The sequence below is a fragment of the Poecilia latipinna genome, unplaced genomic scaffold (genome assembly GCF_001443285.1).
Source record: "Poecilia latipinna isolate Pla-1442-1.1 unplaced genomic scaffold, P_latipinna-1.0 Scaffold237, whole genome shotgun sequence".
NCBI lineage: Eukaryota > Metazoa > Chordata > Actinopteri > Cyprinodontiformes > Poeciliidae > Poecilia > Poecilia latipinna.
In genome coordinates, this window is record NW_015112853.1 from 269,287 (window position 1) to 282,517 (window position 13,231).

At 37.9% G+C, this 13,231-nt stretch overlaps 1 protein-coding gene across 1 annotated transcript in view; it reads left to right on the forward strand.

Annotated features, from left to right (window-relative positions):
* The window catches only part of doc2g (double C2-like domains, gamma), a 48,734-nt gene that overhangs the window by 23,683 nt on the left and 11,820 nt on the right, over nucleotides 1-13,231 (forward strand). The window contains exons 6-8 of the mRNA XM_015032282.1: nucleotides 2,850-2,976; nucleotides 3,459-3,515; nucleotides 4,050-4,174. Coding sequence (XP_014887768.1) covers nucleotides 2,850-2,976; nucleotides 3,459-3,515; nucleotides 4,050-4,174 — 309 coding nt within the window. The remainder of the gene's footprint in view (nucleotides 1-2,849; nucleotides 2,977-3,458; nucleotides 3,516-4,049; nucleotides 4,175-13,231) is intronic.

A 13,231-nucleotide genomic window follows, 5' to 3' on the forward strand; every position in this document is an offset into this window, starting at 1 on the left:
TATTAGTCCAAAGGTGGTGGTATTATGGTTATTACGCCCTTGTGCTTTGATGAGAGTGAAGAACAGTTGGCTGACACCCGAGTGAGTCCCGTTGGGAGGCGTGACGGATGATCCTGTGGAGGTGTTGTGCTGCTGTTGGTAAATGCAATCATTCAGGATTTAGAGTTTCCCCTGGCCATTATGTCTCCCACAATCCTCTGACTCATCCAGCTGCTGTCCAATGGTAGAAAGAGGTTCGGGAAATGTACAAAACTGTTCTCTGGGTGGCATGAGGACTGGACTATGTGACCAAATAATCAGCAATGGAGTGCTTTAGTTATGAGCAGAAGAAGGACCGGCCGACTAGGCTCAGCAGATGTTAAAATGTAATGGGTATCGATCGTATCAGGTAGAATATAGAACGTGAAAATGTGCTCATGAATGCAAAATGGTTGTTTTCAAGAATCTGAGGTTCACATTTTTTCAAGCAAGCATTGTAATTAGACCACAACTTTTTCTATATTTCTACTTCTCTGTCAAGGTTCTTGGAGTTTGTGGTGGGGCGTGAATTGGCAATGAAGCATCTTTTATTTTACTGGCTCATCGAAATGCTTGGATGATGCTAAGTCTACAGGAAAGAGCTTTGAACTTACCAATTTACTTTAAAAAAAAGTGTTGGGAGGAAAATACAAGCATTTAGCAAAACAAAAAAAATATATCCATATGGTTTTATATTTGCTTTTAAAGGAAGACAGCAAGACTAGGATGCTTAAAAAATCAACATCACATATCATCCCATAAACAACTGCTATGTGTGTGTGTGTGTGTGTGTGTGTGTGTGTGCGTGTGTGTGTGTGTGTGTGTTGTATGTTTTTTAATTCATACACCATAAATTTAATGAAAACAACAGTTTGATCAGCTGCACTACCTTTGTGAAATGAACTGACCGCATCCTCTGCCATCCCTCCTTCTTACTCCTCCTCCTGTCCCAGGCAAACATTTGGACGTTTGACATGCTGGTTCCAGGCCTTTAGTCATAACTGATGAGTATCTCTAACAGGAGCTGGGGAATGGCTTTGACTCATGACCAGGGCTGTCAGATGATTTATTTCCCTTTGCTCTGTCATACATGCAGGGTGTCTGTGAGGGGATCAAGGTTGATGTGATATAAGACACAATTTCTCCCAAAAGTTTGGATTTCTTTTCTAAAAAAAAAAAAAGCCTCCTTCTGTTTCCCTGGCAAACATTTCCTGTTTTTTTTTTCTTGATTAGATTTTGCATAAACACCAAACAGATGCTCCAGTCTCAAAGTTAAGCCATTGATTAAGTTCTCTACATAAATGGCATTTGGATTATTATAGAATCTGAGAAAAATGTGAATCTGTGGTTCTGTACATACAGCAGGTATGAAGTTAAATGACAGCCGTGGATTCAAGAGCACTCACAAGTTCATAAATCCATAATGATATGTTTCGAGTTACCATGTTAACTGTTACGAATCTGTCTCATTGATGGAGAGAAATACTGCTTTTTCACATTTTTACAAAGTGTGGACATGCTGATATATTACAGCTAGTAATTCATTCAACTTTTATGGTTTCAAGGGGAAAGACGGAAACATCAACCGAATAGCAAATGAGAACCAAAATAAAGAACAAACAACATTATAAAAGGCAAACTAGACACCAGTATAAAACCAGTTTAATCTCCATACACCATTTTACTTTTATATTTTTCTTTTCNGACTTTGGAATCCGATTTTTATAGTTTTCACCATTGTGATTTTGTAAAATAATATTCATGAGCAAAGAGTGGATTAAAGTTGTTTTGGTTTATTTAAGAAAAAAAATATTTCAAAATAGTCAAATGGCCCAACTAGGAATCAGATCCAGGCAGCTCAGACCAACAGAACATCAGACTGATGTATTACTGCAGTAAAAATGTAAAATTAACCTATTAATATAGATGACTTTCAAGCTGCAGTAGTACCAGACCTAACCCTACATAGTGGTCACTGTTCAGTTTTTATTTTACTCTTTAATTTTAAAGACACACATATTCTTCTTACGTGCTCAACTTGGATTAATTCCCCTAACTTTGTAACTTTTGACAGGTTTTAAAACCACAGTAGCTTAATGTTTTTCAATAACAGTACAGAAAATTCAGTTTTTAACATTTCTTTTTTTATCATGAGTATTTAATGTTTTTTTGTTGTTGTTGTTTCTCGCAAATGTCGCATTTATTTTTACCTCTCAGTCTTTTTTTCTGTCTTCACACTGAGGCATGAGACTTTCGCTTCAACTTCCAGGAAAATGTTCCTTGTGGAATAAAATAAAGTGCATATTACAAAAATGTGTTGCTTAGGTGAGCAAAGTGAAAGTAGGTGAGGATAAAATGGCAGAAAGTGGGTGTGATTTTGCTATGCTTTGTTTTTTTGTTGTTGTTTTTAGCAACACAAACACCAGCCAAGTTTTTCTAGCCATCGACTTTAAAACAGTATTTTGTTCTGTGCAATCAGCCTCTTCCACAGCTCTCGTTACTGCAGAAACTTAAAGTCTGATTGCAATTTTTTTTTTGTCCTTTAATATCCTCCAGTTTTAGTGAGGAAATCACAGATTTTGGGGTGTTTTTTTTTGGAAACACTCATGCTCCTCAGCAATCACACAGCTTGTGATGATTTTTGAGAAGAGCGCTCACCTGCTCGGCTACACTTGGAAGCATTTTGTGCTGCAGATGCTTGCTTCAGAATGCCGAATGCACTGGCAGGCCTCAATGTAGAACTTTCTTTTGTTCGCCCCCTCTTATTCTCTTGTATTCATCTGGGTGCGTGTGTGCGTGTGTGTGTGTGTGTGTGTGTGTTTTGTATGAAGGCTGTGTGTGTGCGACATGGACAGACTTGGACGAAATGAGTTCATTGGGGAGGTGAGAGTGGCTCTGAAGAAACTGAAAGAGGGTGAGAACAAACGCTATAATATGGGCCTGGAGAGAATCGCACAGGTATGAATAACATCAAAAACGTGTCAAATTAAAAAATCGAAATAAAATTCATTATGTACAAGACACCAATTTCCGATTTTTTTGTTTTTGTAAATGTTTGGGGACAAGTTTTTCTAATTCAGATTTATCTTTAAGAACTAGAGCATAGAAAGATGTTGGATTATAATTGATGACACACGTAGTAAGTTACAAAGAGGTTATTTCTATGCCGATTCAGCAGACTTTTTATTAAAACCTTCTTGTTGAGATAGAAACAATGAGATTTATTTTTTTACCAGTATCTGTACTCATTATCTGGGGTTTGTTTGCAGCTAACCTAAAGCAGAAACACATTGACAGTTTTTAAGTATTTATTTATCGTACGTTGTATGGTTGTTGTAACATTCACCATTATTTTCTCATGTCACGTTTTCCTAACGTCGTGCAGCCCTTGTTAAAAAAAAATCAAAATGTCCAAACAGAAGAATTTTGTCTCTTTTCAGAATAAGGAAACTAACAATCAGTTGGTGGAGCAGGGAGCAGTCGTGGCAGAGGAAGAGGTAATCAAAACGTCACCTTCTGTAATATATCATGTTTGGAAAAAAAAAAAAAGATCTTAAAAAGTGTAATTGCACACCTTTAATCTGAATCTGAAGCATGAACTTTATTAGTCTAGGAGAGCAATGGAAACGCTCTGATGGTCACCGCATATCATCAGTGTGAAAATGACACCAGTCTGGTGTTTTACTCCTCTCATGGCCTTCATCTAATTTCTCTTCATGATTTCGAGACAGAAACTAATAGCCTCCGGTCTCTGATTAGATTCGGATTCTGGTTCACCCCGAAGATTAAAGCAAGAAGAGAGTAGTGCCTTTTAGCCAGACTCAGATAAGGCATGTAATTACAAGGTTTAATTTGAAACCTCCAGGCATGCACAATGGACTAAATGTAAAAGTATCAAATACATTCCTAATGCTCCTTTTAATTACTTTGGGTAAATTATTTTTGAAGAAACTTGGTGACATTTGCAGTCCTCCAAGTGGGAGAGAGATCAGGGTGTGTCTGAAAACTGTTTGTGCTTTTGTTGCCCCCAGCGCGGACGCATCCTGGTGTCGTTGTGCTACAACACAGAGAAGGGCTGCCTGCTGGTTGGGATCATACGCTGTGCCCATCTGGCCGCCATGGACTCCAACGGCTACTCTGACCCATTTGTCAAAATGTAAGTCAAGATCCACAAAAATATTGCGTGCAGATGTTTATGTGTTGCTCTTGAGTATAAAAAGTTAGAGGTTGTTGAATTTGATGTTCAAATAAGCTTTTTAAGTATATATATTTTTTCCAAATCAATTTTTTTTCCTAGTGTAATTATATTTTTTTATTTTTATTTTTTTTTTACAGAAGACTGAGTTAATTTGTGAACCGTTACAAAATGTTCTTGTGAAAAGTGTCAACCTGCTAATCATGGTGGATTGATCTTAATGAGTTAAATCACTGAGGGGGAAACAGAGCTTTAATCTAACATTTGGGGCTCTTCATTTGATCCCGATGCCTGAAGTTAAATCCCTCCACATATTATTTTCCGGAACCTGTTCACCAAAAGATTTGGTAATTCTGTCAACCGTGGCGTTAAGTTTTTGCTGCGGCATACAAGCCACCAGCACTGTGCTCCACTGCTGTGCGGATCTTCAGACATTTGAAAATCCTACAACTTTCTGTGATCTTTTCAGTGACATCAGCAAAGTAACAATTCTCTCCTCAGTAATTATTGTAGCAGTCTAACACAACTTTAACTATTGAGGATACTTTTAGGAGGTCTGACTGAACTAAACCTTTAGAGGAACAGCCTTTTGTAGAAATCATCCTCTGTTTTTGTATAACAGTCACTTCTGCTGAGATATCGCTCAGATATTTTGGATGTAGTTTTGTAACTCTTGACACTAAAAGGAAAAAGTGAATAAGAAAGGATAGTGTATGCAGCACTAATCTTTCTATGCGTCTATTTTCACTTTCTCAGGGCAACGATTGGTTGAGAGTCAGTACATTCATGGTCACGCTATCTAATCTGGAAAGCTAACCTTCTCTAGAGCAGCCAAGGAACATTGTGACATTTTATTATCACAAGATCTCATTTCATCGCATCAGGTGCCTCAGGTTTCTGCTCTTCTTACAGGTGTTTTTCATCTGCTTAATACCTCGTCTGTTTACCCTCCAGTAATCACTCTCCCCAATATATTGACCTTAGTTTCTCTCTCTCTCTTTCTCTCTCTCTCTCTCTACCACTTTCACATTGGTGAATTTAATTAAATTGTTGATTTAATTCAATTTTCAATTAAATGTTATCTCAAGGCGCTTTACAATAAAAGTCAATCCAATCATCCAGATACATTCAAATTCAAACTTTGACAGAAATTTTAATTTGATTTGACAATGCAGTCAAGTTCAGTTTATTAAATGCATTGATTTTAAAAACAGTTTTCAATCTAAGAAAGCCCTCAGTCAAAGCTTCCTCTGTTACTGGTCTTGTCTCTTGGTTTCATTAATTAATGCAAGCAGAAAGTTTGGTTACATTTATTATTTTAATTTATTTTTTTTTATTTTTTTGCATCCATTACACTGGGTATCACTCATCTATGAGGTAATTATTCTACCACAACATCTAAAAAACTACCTAAAAGTGCTTTTTAAAGCAATGGCCAGTCTTCAACTCTGATAGAAATATATGTTCTGCTTCCCTGTACTTTGATTCCCCACCAACTGTCTCCCATGCTGCAGGTTTAATCAGATTTGGTACATGTGTCCAAAAAAGTTGCAAAATGAGACCCTTCTGGTTTCCATCATTTAAAAAAGCTAAGTGTATATATATATATATATATATATATATATATATATATATATATATATTGTATATCGTGCTGGATTGGAAAACAGGGAAGATTTTAGGGTTTTGAAACTGTTGAGTGAATCTGAAATGAAACTTGAAATGAAGCACTAAAGCAACTTAGACTTCAGGGTGTTTTACGATAACACGGGTATGCTTAAGTAAAGTCAAACCCAGCTTCTGTGATCTCAAACGGCATTATCAGGCACAACAGAATGATACAGCAGCTTGCAAAAGTATTCATGCCTCCAGAACTCCACATTTCGTTGCACAACCATATTTAGATCCTATGTAGACCAACACAGAGGTCGTGGTTGCTAAAGGAACAGAAAATGGTACATGGTTTTTAAAATTGTGACGTGCACTAGGATTTTGACACTGCACTAAATAAAATGTAGTGTTTCTAGTACTTCCAGAGCCCACCTGTGTGTGTTTCAAGCTTCCTATGAATGCAGCTCCTCTGTGAAGGTGTCGAATGTTTGTTAAAGAACATCAGAGAACAAACGGCATCATGAAGCCCAAGCAACACAGCAGATAGTAGTCATAAAACTAGTCCCCAAACCCCTGACAGAGTGAGATCCTGTTTATCTGAGCTGGCGTAAGTCTCCTCAAAACACTAAAATACACAAAAGAGGAGAGGTAATGCCTTAAGCTCTGCAAACCTGAGTCAGTCTAACTGCAAGGCGTGGATGGTGACAGGAAAAAAACCCACACAGCTCAATCTCTGATCAGTTTGCTGTCCTGGAAAACCAACAGCTCCCACTCAAGACAAAGTCCTCTGTAACCAACAGCACCTCCTGGAGTGGGAGGCTTCCTGGGAATAGCAGTTTCCTAAAGCTCAACTACAGAAGAAGTTTTATGTTTTGTGTTTTATTAATGTGATTTTTTTGTTTTATTCAACAACAACAAAAAAAGTAGCAAAAGACTTGTCTGTGTTCACTCGATTTTGTTCTGCTTTTATGTTTAACCTAGATATGGTTTATTTTTAGCCCAGAGATGATTTGTGCTTAATGGGTTTAAATCTGGAACAGGCTTCTGCTGAGTAAATCTGCAATGCTGTCAGTTAAAGACATTAACGTGTCTGGTTTTCTTTTATTCGCTACACTTTTATCTCTAGATGCAAATGTTTTCCTGTTGCGATCCAGAGGCTTGATAAGAGTTTGAAAGAAGCAGTCAGCTAGCGGGAGACACAATGCCGCAAGACACTTTTGATGGAAATTTCCGTGTAAAGTCTATTCTGTGATCTGCTGCGCCCATATCATCCATTTCTGCATAAATCTGTGGAGGACTGGGCATGTCAGTCTTCAAATAAAGATCTGCAGAGAGAGGGAAGGTGTCCGGCTTGATGTTAACTCTTGTGATTGAGTTAAAAAGTGTTGGCCTCCTTGCAGACTTTATATCTCTTTTTTCTGTCAAGTTTGCTTAAGATGTTTTAATCATTTCATTGCTGTTTATTTGATCATCTGAAACATCTAAGTGTGAAAAAGCTGCATAAATGTCATGTCAAGGTGAAGAGCAGGATCCAAATGCAAGAAGGAGGCAGATGGGGGGAAAAAAATATATATTTTTACTCAACAAAATGTAAAAACTTACTAAAAAAAAAAAGGAGGGAATCCAAAATAATACATCACAAGAGAAACTAGGAAACATGTCAGAGACAAAACAGGAGGAGCCAAGTAAGAGATACTTAAGCTGGAGAGGTGATTAGAAACTGGGTGCAGCTGTGAGGGAAGGCAAGAACCTGGGAGAAATGGCTGATTGAACACACTAGCTGTGTTTCCAATGACATGAAAATAAATTTGCTTAATGGAAACACTAAAAAAAACTGTCACACTAACATTTAGCTGCTCAGTTGAGGTGCTTTTTTGGGTGGGGGGGGTCATATTAAAATTGGTTTATTTTGCAAAACTGCAGTGGAAACATAATCAACAACCAGATGTTGGAAGTAGTTGGAGGATGTTGGTGCGGCATGTTTTTAAATGACTTATCACGTCAAACTTATTCACGTGTGATTTTAATTGTGTTTCTGATGACATTAGCTGAATATAAAGTTTTTGTAATGGAAACGCAGCTACTGGGAGGAAAATATATAAAAAAAATACTGAAACAAAGCAAAACACAAAACCAAAGCCAAATATTTATTACCTGCGAAGTGTGCAGGTAATAAATATTTGGCAAACCTTTTGCTGCCTTTTCAAAATCCTTTAAAACAGATTAAGTTTTTTTTTCCTCCTTTCATTCAATGATTTTCTTGCTTGATGCCAGTTTAAAGCTTACTTTATTTCTTTAAAACCACGTTTGACAGGGGTGGCAAAAGACAAGTAAATAATCATAAGAACAGGAATGGAACTGCATACCAGTGTCACACTTCACTGGTTTAGATAATGGGCCAATAACAGAATACTGAAAGGAACATGCCAGAGATAATAAGGTTGTTCAGAACACACTGTGAGACCACACTTTTTCTTGTAAAACCGCTCAGGATGTGATGATTGTTTGATGGTTGATAAAAATTGAAAACTTTGCAAACTTTCTGAGGAAACTGAACACAAGGGAAAATAAGGAAGAAGGAGCTGAGAAACATTTCTGAAAGCCACTAACAGTGAGATGAATCTATTATGTGCTGGGGTGCAAAATGCTAAAATGCAAAAACAATTACATAATTGAGGAAGTACCTGAACTACGGGCGCTTTCAACTTAGCAAAGCTCCTCCAAGTTGGACATGAAAAACTATAAAAGAGGCCAGAAGGAGGCCTCATGACTCCACACCTCACTCAACTAATAACTAGTTGTCAATTCAGAGAAGTAGTACCTCTATTTACAAGCTCCCCTAGGAAACTCCTTACCCTATCTCTAAAGCTGAGTCCATCCACCCTAAAGAGGAATCTCATTTCAGCCGCCTTCTCCCAGGATCTTGTTCTTCCCGACTCGCAGCTTCCAGCGCACGTTACTATGGCGACACCTCTGAAAGATAAACCCGGACTGAGAACCTGAAATTCACGAGTTGAGACTTAACTCAGTACTGAAATACAGGTGTCTTATAGTGTGTGACTTCAGAAATGCCCTGACAGCTCATCCGTGACCTCCGGATAGAGAAGTGAGCATAGAGAGAACATTTAGTTTTCCAAAAGGAATTGGCTTGAGAAGGTTAAATGAGCTGGGCAGAGAGCGGACAGGCAAGCGGCAGTGCAGAACAAATCTAAGCTTGGAGGCAGGATTGTATTTCACTTGGGAAAAATCAGGAGTTACTAAAAGTCCTAGAGCGCCAAATGAAAAAGCCCCCCCCCCTCACTTATCAACCTGCACCGACAGTGCGACTGGAAGGCAGAGCAGACAGATAAACTGCAGCACTGATAAGGAAAGAGAAAGCAGGTAGAACACCGCCACTGCCACAGCAGGAAGCCTTGTCAACGCTAAATACTGAGACCAAAACAAGATGCAGAAGATAGCTGTGCTTTGAAGGCAAATTAATAGCTTTGCGTGGGTTTTCAATAATTAAGTTGTGTCACAAAGATGACTATCTGTTAACCGGCTCACTACGATAACACATCTCCAACTCACAGCTCGAACCAGAGCTGTTCACGCTGGGATCTTTCTGATAGAATTATCTCTTAACTCATAAATGTGTTTTTCATAAATGAAATCACGTTAAACAAAAGTACTGACAGGGTGTTTAGATCTGGCAAATAGTAAAATCAAAGACAAGAGCTTGTCTTAGTTTTAGCTCTAAAATGTTTTTATTTTATTGTTATTTGTGTGAGATCACATGTAGAAAATATTTTTGCTTGGCAAAGTCATAAATTACACTTCCTTCTAATGACTTCAGCACATTTTCTGAAAGACAGCGGAGCAGGTGTTCCCATGCATCCTGGGAATTGTAGTTGTTGTCTTTCTGCGCCTTATACTATAGAAGCAAATCTAAAATTTAAATTAAAAAGTCTGTTATCATAAAACTGTGATCTGGGCGGGGTTCTCAGTATGACATCTGGATTTAATTCCTAGCCTACGGCAAAAAATCAAATCAATATTTCTTTAAGTCCAAGACTTTTCTAGGCTTAGATTTCAGTAGATTTCCAGCTTCAGTTTGGGAAAAAAAAAAAAAAAGGTCAATACAAATACAGTAAGCAACATTTCATAGACTCTACTTGTCGATCTAGCTCAGTGTACGTTGAACCTACACTGCGCTCACTGCAGTAAACCCAAAAGGAGGGGCGCATAAAACAACTATTCTACAGTCGTTGCGTAAGCCATGACAGTTTTCTCTTCTTTCTGACTGACATTCAGCCTATTGGCGCTTTAACAAAGGTCAGAATTATATGAGAGCTAATTTGCCTTCCATTCAATCAGACAAATGTGCTTCAGAATTGCGAGGCATGCCAGTCACTTCCTGCTGACCGAGCGTACTGCCATACTTTGCAGCTTTATTTCTTTCCTTTCTCTGGACTTATGTCAGGCAGGAATCCCAATTTCCCCCCTGCTGCAGGAATATATTTAGCTCCCACCTTCTAAATGTTGTCCACTCACTTTCTTTTTATCTGTTGTTGAGTTTGTGTTTTCAATTATTTCGACTTTAACACCAGCTCCCTCTCCCCTGTCTCCTCCTGTCACTTCCCGGTGTTCTTCGTGCCGCTTCTATTCATTTGTTTTGTTTCTTCTTCTCCATTTTAACATGCTGTCAGGACAGCTTCAGCTTCAAAATTCTCATGACTCCAACAGTTATGCTGCCAAGTTGTGACTGTGACATGTGGCTTATATGGCGAAAAGGCAAACCGCAGAGAGAAATGTGCTTTTCAACATTTTTTTTTTTGCTTTTGTTGCTCTTTTAAGTTGCCCTTCACATTCCGTTTGGTTCTATTTAAAAATGAAGAAACGAGCACAAGCTTAGTTAAAAAGGTTTAGATATTGTTTCCTTTTTGTGAGCAAGATGATTAAATGATTACATTTTTAATTCTCTTCCTAAAATGTTGCTTTGAAGTACGTGCCGGCATGAATTTGACCTTTTCTTTTATCATGCTTTGTCTGTTTCGGAAAATTGGTTTGATAAAATTTTAAATGGGAGTTGTTTTTATTTTAAAAATAAATGCAGTGGTTGTAATAATACAACCAACTCAAAAGGTTGATTCAATGTCATTGACTAGGAGACATGACATTTTAGAATAATTTTGGTTAAATCAGATAAATCCCATTTTTTAAAAGATTTTTTTTAAAAAATATCTTTAATTAGTATTAAGTGTTATTTCAGGTTAATATATTTGAAAAGGGGCTGGTCACATCCAATTTTCCTTGAAAATATCTTCACTACATTCTCACTAAAAGAAGTATCTTGAGCTACAGTCTGTCAATGCTCATTACTTACTGGATTGATAACTGGTATTATTTCAACACGTTAATGTGCAACACCTTTTATTGAAATACTTAAAGCCTTTTGCTGTTAAAGTTGACACATGCGTCTTTCCATTAGTTTGGACTTGTCTAGACGGTGGGTTGGTCTGAGAAAGCCAGCATAGCTTTCAATTATTCAATCTCTCCATCTTTGTCTCCAGCCACTGCTTTGAACATCTATTTTTGGAGGTCCACTACTCAAAAAAAAAAAAAAAAAAAGCACGGCCTACAAAGGATGGAAGTAAAGGGAGGGAGGAAACGACAGCGTGGAGTTAACAGAGGCCGTCTCTGAACACTAAACCTGGCTGTTTCGAGTAACGTTGTCTTTTTGACAGGTCAAGGAAGAAGCTGCTGCTGTTCTTACACTGACAGTCACATTTTTTTGAGTAAGAGGGATGTAAAAAGCCTTTAAATAAATATAGTTTACCCCCAGGTACCTTTTCTGTCAATCAATTGTATTGTTTACTTCATCCATTCCCCAGTGACTGATGGAGAAAGGCATCACCCTTTGGGTTTGGTGGAAACACTTCTGTGTTTAATTTATCAGTATACTTTAGATCATTATCATTAGATAATAGGTCATTAAATTATGGTTGGTTTCCATCGCACTTAAAGAAGAATCAGGCTCACATCATCCCAGATTCTCCATTATAGAGATTATGATATGGTTTTTTCCAGATGTATATTGTTTATTTGTAGAAAAGCTTAATATTAAACCCATTTTCATTCGGCTATTAATAAACGTGCAACCACAAACCACCCATCGTGGATTATTGTGGCCTTTCCCATCAAACAAGACAATATTGCGAACCTCGTTTGCTTTCAGATCATACAGCTGGTGTTGTGGGACCAAAAGGACATTACTTTTAATTTGCAGCACAACAAGAATTCACTAGTGTGGGATTTCCCCTGGAAGAAACCCAGCAGCACACAGCACAAAGCTCCAGTTAAGTTGTCAGAGGGGGTTTAGTCAGCCCTATGTGTTTCCATTTGTGAACATACAGGAAACACTTTTCTGACATCACTCCCAGAACTCTGCGTGACATGTAGGTGGCGTGGGACCGTTGCCGTGGAGACTTGGTGACCTCAAAATGCTGCTCTTAGCTGTGGGTCTCATGAACGTATTATTGGAGGTCGTTTTGACCTCGGAACCGTTCTTCTTACTGCGTGTGGTCAGTGGCTAACAAATGGGCTCCTGTATTATGTCATATTTAAACAGAAAGTTCTGGACATTCCTCTAAGCTTTGATCACTGGAAGAAACCAAGATATGAATTGCATTATTCTTAAATTACATTTACTTTAAAGGACTTGTTGGAGATAGTTATGCCGACCAGTGTTTTTTGAGACAATTATTTCTTAATGTAGGGTGTTTTGTTGTACAACTGAATCCACGTACTCTAATCAAAAGCTGGAGTTTTCAACAGTTTTATAATATGAGATTATGCCACTGCACTAACAGATGGATGTATTTAGAGGCAGGATCGTATTTCTGTTTATATGAACATGGTTTCTCCTTTACACCTAGAAAATACACCCACATAAAGAAACAGGAAGCTCCACCATCGATATATTCATTATGTTTGTGTTTGTGTTTTAGGCTGAAGTGATTCAGTTCTATTAAATGTTATTAGAATGTGTGCAGAACAGAGTTCTCCTCACTTGCTCATGAGAAACACACTTCTCTTTAACCATTGTTCCCTGTTCTCCTTATCAGCCTGTGCAAGCTGGTGAAATATAATGATGGAGGTTTAGAGTGCATTAATATTTTGTTGGTTAGTGTACCAGTGGTTTTGTAGTGAACGTCCCATTTTGTTAGGAAAACCATGAGGAAAAGAAATCTGCGGGATAATCCTTGCTTATCTCTATGGACCAGCCTCCTCCTGTAATAAATTACTATATGAATTTCCTGTGGTTATTTAGACAGACTTTGGTTGATGCTGTGCAGCCTCTATTTTCATTTACGCAGCCATAACAATGAATGCCACTGCAAGAGGGTGTTTTGTTACTCCTGGAAT